General features: G+C 38.9%; 1 gene segment (V, D, J or C); it reads right to left on the bottom strand.

The window, feature by feature from the left end:
• Positions 1-1043: 1043 nt before the first annotated feature.
• LOC148135243 (Ig heavy chain V region-like) lies at positions 1044-2202 on the bottom strand. The segment is given in 2 exon segments: positions 1044-1967; positions 2096-2202. Coding segments are annotated over 2 exon segments (426 nt in total).
• Positions 2203-6577: the final 4375 nt, after the last annotated feature.

Raw genomic sequence — 6577 nt, 5'->3', positions numbered from 1 at the left:
TCAAGAAATGAATAATGATATTTTAGCATATTTTAATCTTGTTTGGTTATATCTCAAACATCTTTGAATTCATAGCGTTTGTTGTTGATAATAAAACTCACAGTCAGGGTGTCACTGACATTAAACATCATTTCTCGCTGACTGATTAAAAGACATTAGGTGTTTCAAGCCACACAGAATGCCCATCTGATCAAAAAAAGAGATACACCGAGCAACTGACTCCATCATCTCCATTGTAACTATTTGCTGAGCCTTAACTGAAGTCTGTAATCAGTCTGAACAAAAATCAATCCGAACCAAACCAAACTCAGCACAGAATCTGAGTTTCATTTAATTCAGAAATTAGTCACATGAATAGAAAGTTGTTAACAAGTCACTAAGAAAGTTCAAAGTTCTCACCTGATGTCACCGTCACCATTGTCCCTTGGCCCCAGTAATCAAGATAGTCACAGTGGTACATTCTCTGGACTGGGTCACACACTAACTAGCTCTGCATAAAACAAATCAAAAATGTACCATCATTTTAAATTTTCAAAACCACAGGTAAAATAAAGTCACGATAAATCTTCATCACATAATTGCGCGAGTGAATTCTGATCATTCTTGATAAATGTTAATACTGTTTTATACTTCACAGATTAACACATGAGCTGATTCTCAAAATCCCCAACTGGTGTATCAATAATTACCCAACACTTTTACAAATTAAATAGTGATACTGGCATAAAACCGCACAGAAATAATACTGCACTGCAAGTTAAGACGGTTTGTAGAAGTAATCACTGACTAGATTCAAACAATGGAGGCTGAATAGGTTTTTGTATTGATCATAATTGTAGTGTCACCCCGGTTATATCACTGTGAGACACGTTGTTTCAAATACTATGACAGACTGTAAACTGTAAAATGCAGAGAATTTCATCACTTCCTAGAAAGCAGTGATTCAGACTCCTCTAAAAATGATTTGGTACATTATTTCAGCTTTTACGATTCATTGTATTTTGAAAGCTTGGAATACTTTTACAGGTTTGGTCTGCATTTAACTTGACAATCAACACGAAGAAGGTAAAAAAAATACACTTGTACAAATTAGCGCTACTGGATTGCGTTTAAATTGCATCTCACATTATTTCTCGCTCCTGCCATGGTAGAAATCACCAATTTGAGATAAGCACTTGTCAGTGGTTATTGTATGAGGATGTCGCTGTGCACAACACTGTGACCCACTGTAGTATCACAATGATGTAGACCAGTACACTCATTCTCTGTTCTTTACTCAAGGTCTCAATTTTCATTTGAAAGAGCCATTTCGTACTGATCATGTTTAGAATTAATGCTATAGTTGACATAACAATTAGTAGTGATTTCCTGAGCTGTCAGATATATTAAAACTAACATTTGGTCCGAGCATTTAATTGATGGAAGTGTTAGCAGTACATATGACATGCCCAAAACATTGTCTCATTGTGTCACCAGTTTGCTAGTTTAAATGGTACATTTCCACTTTGATAGTTTTGTAAGAGACAGCCTGAGGTCTGCTTCAGATCGCAGTTGGTATAATTGCGTTTAAAACTCGTACTGACCATCAGTTTATGATGGAATTGACAAAATGTTCCCTCGAGCTGTTTTTGAACGGGTCCAGCACTGGTTCCTCTCGCTGTGGTCTCTTGCACAGTAATAGATGGCGGTGTCTTCGATCTTCAGGTTCTCCATGTCCAACGCGAAAATGTTGTTTGAAGTGTCTTTGGTCGCAGTAAATCGACCCTTAATCGCTGGTGCATAGTTATTGTCCGATGAATCATAGTAGTATAGCAGCCACTCCAGACCCTGTCCGGGAACCTGTCGCACCCAGCTCATGGTGTAGCTGCTAAGATCGAACCCGCTGGTTTTACAGGTCAGTTTCAGGCTGCCTGTGGGACGGCCAGTCTCTGCCTCTGGCTGGGTCAAAATAACCTCCGACTGGACACCTTTAAAAAATAAAACAAATAAACCATGATCATTAATGCTGATGAAATGATGGCTGAGTCTTTTACATTCTTGCCGTAGACTAACATTGAGACAGTCAAAAAGAGAGACTTGAACAAAAAACACTCACATGATAAGAAAGTCAGTAACAAACTGAGAAAAATTGTCGACACAATCATTCTGAAAACTTGTGGGAAGCGGTTCTGTCAAGATCTTTCTAAACAAAGCCGACCCAGGAGTGTTGAATAACAGTCCAGTGACCAGGATTTATATGGCCATCGGAAGGGGCAGACTTACAGTTTCCGCATATTGGTTTCCTGCTGGAGGCTCAGACTGGTTCCTGGTATCAGCTTGTACAGCCCGAACACATGGGATCATGTCTTTACATGAGGTTCTGCTTAAACATGGACACATACACATCTTGGGATATTTGTTTTGCTGAATAGCTTTTTTGGAAGTACATTTGAGTAGCTTCAGGTCTGTTTCACACGATAGTTGCATGTATTTTGTTTAAAAGAAACAAATTCAACTGGAAATTAGCTCCCTTTATTTCTACATTCATTCACAAGCAGATAAAACTAAAATTAAAGTTCAAACATATTACTAGCTAATAAAACAGTTGATCTTTTCTTCCCTGGATACTGCAAGTCTCTGTCGCATTCAAAATAACATGTAATTCATACGAAACATTGCAAAATTCAATTTAGGCAACTGAATACAGAGCGTGTCCAAAGTGATTATATTTAGAATATTCAATTAGAAGTTAACTCCGTTTAATCCTACATTCCACCACAAGCAGATAAAGCTAAAGGGAACTTCAATAATATTATTAGCTAACAAAATGAATGACTTTATTTTTGCTGTCACTCAAAGACTCTCTCACATTGCAAAATAGCATACCATTTCTAATCTGCATTTCTAAATTCAGTTTAGGCAACCTAATATGGAGCATGTCTGAAATGATTATGTTCAGAATGTGAATGTATGTCACTAACAGTTTGGACCCGGAGATTAGAAACACCTCCTTACATTGCAGAATGTCTCTCCTTGCATCTTTTTTTTTTCAAATTGCTCCGACACTAAAATGCACAGTAAAGGAAAGCTGTGTGCCTGAGAAACAAAATGTGAGTCCGCAGTGATACATAACACCTAGGTAAACTTTTGAAAGAGCATCTAATGAACTAGAAAAAGACAGTCAATAAGTTTCTTTTGAAATCCTCAACATCTAAACCGTCTGGGTACATCAGGAATGTTTGGTCAAATTAGAGTGCATTACAGTGATAATTTCCACGAATGTAGGTTATAAACAGTACATGTCTCTGCTCACTGATCGCTCTGACAGGACAGTTAATTCATAAAAATCAGCAAAAATTCGCTGTTACACGACACCAGTATTAACCATGTATAAAGGGCCCACTCAGTTATAATGAGATGCATGAATCAGGGAATGTTGCAACAAATGGTGTGAGTTTGAATCAATTCAAGTTTATTAATTTACTTTGAGATGATAACAAATGTTACTGTAATGTGGGATTTTGGATCCATTACCTTCATATGAAGGAGGTTTAAAGATACTCAGTAAACAGGGTGAACTAACCAGAACGTCACTGCATTCAATGTTCTGTTTTCTGATAGTCATAGAGTGAATGCTGTATTCAGTGTCCTTCCTTTTTAAAGAAGAAATGCCAAGTGACATGTGTCCATTGTGAGTAAATGGGAAAATATAGTTTGGTTGATAGGATTTTACTTTAGTTGATTCAGTTTCCCTTTAATCGGCCGGATACAATAGTTGGCAGCAATTAAGCTGACTGCAGAAAAGGTCATTGAGTTCCAAGTTTCATTTACTGGAAGCAGGTGGAGTTTCTGCATGGATCAAAGATATTTTGTCTCACTGTTGACCAGTTGGTGAAAAGTCAACTGCAGACTATAACCACCGCCTCCGCAGAAACAAATCGACTCAGCAACAATGCTGGAGAAGAGTTTATTTTCAGTTGTGTAACTTGGAGAACTAGTCACTCCTCTCACTGAAGGAAATATTCGCAGAGTCTCAGACACAACCTTAACATCATTCTAGGATCACTACAGCACTGTTTAGTATTGAGAAAAATTGATAAATAGTCATAGAGTCATGTAGTGATACAGCATGGAAACAGACCCTTCGGTCCAACCAGTCCATGCCAGTCCTAATCCCAAACTAAACTAATCCCACCAGTGTATACCTGGCCCATATCCTTCCAAACATTTGATATTCATTTACTTATCCAAGTGTCTTCTAAATGTTGTAAGTATCCACCACTCAATCATCCCACACACAAACCATTCTCTGTGTAAAAGGTTGTCTCTGATATCTTTTTTAAAATTTTTCTCCTCTCATTGTAAAAACATGTTCCCTATTGTTGAAATCCTCCACCATAGGGAAAATACACCAATGTCTGGGTCAAAACTTGAAAACAATCCCAGCTCCAAACATTTACAAAATATCACTGTGGATCTTCCTCGAGTCCAAAAAAGATTGTCCCCTTTGATCAATGATTTGTAAAATTTACTCGCGTATCTACTGTGATAGATGTTTTCAAACAACTTCTTAAGTGCAAATGGTTCACATCAATCGGATTAAAGTAACGTTTCGTGCGCTACTCCACACACAAAAAAGACAAGTTTATTGACACGAATTGCTCTGAGGAAGTCTACGATGGATTATATTATCAAACAAAATCATTTCCAATGTTGTGAGCGGTCGTCTATCTTCTGTGCAATGGTTTGAATTTTAAGTTGTGTCTGACTGCAGATAAAATTGGCTGATCTGGGTAAAAGTACAGTTTGTGCCTTTCACATGGTGAATGTATATTGCTGACTTTAGTTGAATAAAGAGATGTTGTCCCAGGCATAGTCTGGCACCAATAATTAGACCATTAATTTCCACATCACTAGCCAGAGGGTCAGGTGGAGTTTATTGATATGTGTTATTTTTGAAACGAAAGCTTCGTACATTCCCAGTATGAATCATGTCAATTAGAGCCATTCACTTTTCCACTCATGGCTTTATAAACTTATATGAGGCCCCCCACCCCCACCCCCGAACTCTCACCCTCAGTGAAAAAAGTTCCAGTCTATCTGAATTCCCAACGGTGGTTCTGTTCCCTCACATTCTGCTGTGAAAGATCCTCCTGCCACCCCAGGTCCACAGAGAACGCCCCTTGTTACTAGTTCAAAGAAATGAAAGGAACTTCTCCCACCATATTGTTCAATTTTAGTTGGCTTCAAACACCATAAAAAATACATGTTCATGTCATTGCTGATTTATGGGAGAATGCCATGTCCACAGTATCTGCTGAAATACCTGCAGTACCATCCTGAATCTGGTTCGCAGGTTCATCTGTTGCTCACAAACACAACCAGACATCAGGGAACAGTGAACATCGCCCACCTCCACCCCTCCACCCTTCCCTTCTGTACTTTGCACTTTGTGAAATCCGTGTTGTCAATAATTAGTTAAAAGAAAGTTTTTTAAAACTTTCTTAATTCATGTTGCTGATCTTGGCTGAATAAAGGTATGTTGCTGTCAGCATTTCTGGGGAACATGTCTGCATTTTTTTCATGTCAGTTTACAATGATATTACGTCAAGAATAATCAAAATGTCCTGAGAAACAACGTTTAGAAATGGGCCTATTAGCTCCTCAGTACTGTACCAACTGTTTGAATATTGATACATTTCTGCCCTACTTTTTCCGCATAAGTCAAGATGTACAGCATTGGAGATCATATCTATGTTGATAATGGATTAGACCCTAAACAATGTTCCCGAATGTTTACAGTGCTATCACCTGCAGGGTTATGGACAACATGCTATAAATTGGGTGTTGGCTGGAAGGCTCTGTTTTCACGTGATACAGGTGCGATGGGCGAAGTGATCTCTCTCTGTCGTGAAAACTTTCTACTACTCGAAATTCATCTTTCCGACTTTGTATCCAGGATGTTGCCTGGAATGGAGAATAGGTCGTCCGAGGATAGGTTGAGAGTGCTAGGCCTTTTCTCATTGGAAAGGCGAATGAAGAGGGGTGGCTTGTTGGAGGTTTAGAAGATGATCAGGGGAATAGATAGACGAGACAGTCAGAGACTTTTTCCCCGGGTACAACAGAGTGTTACAAGGGGACATAAATTTAAGGTGAAGGGTGGAAGATATAGGGGGGAATGTCAGGGGTATGTTCTTTACCCAGAGAGTGGTGCGGGCATGGAATGCGCTGCCTGTGGGAGTGACAGAGTCAGAATCATTGGTGACCTTTAAGCGGCAATTGGATAGGTACATGGATAGGTGCTTAAGCTAGGACAAATGTTCGGCACAACATCGTGGGCCGAAAGGCCTGTTCTGTGCTGTATTGTTCTATGTTCTATGTCTCGTTCAAAGGCTCGAATTCACATGATTCATACCGGAAATATTCCAAGCATTCGTTTCAATGAGATCAATACACCCCACCTGATAGTCTGGCTTGTTATGTGGAAATTAATGGTCTAATTAATGGTGCCAGACGATGCCTGGGACAACATCACTTTATTCAACTAAAGTCAGCAATATACATTAACAAAGTGAAAGGCACAAACTGTACTTTCACC

The sequence above is a fragment of the Chiloscyllium plagiosum genome, unplaced genomic scaffold (genome assembly GCF_037043375.1).
Source record: "Chiloscyllium plagiosum isolate Xiang-an unplaced genomic scaffold, Cpla_swu_hap1 HiC_scaffold_50, whole genome shotgun sequence".
NCBI lineage: Eukaryota > Metazoa > Chordata > Chondrichthyes > Orectolobiformes > Hemiscylliidae > Chiloscyllium > Chiloscyllium plagiosum.
The sequence above is the reverse complement of the archived record's forward strand: the minus strand, read 5'-3'. Positions and strand labels throughout refer to the sequence as shown.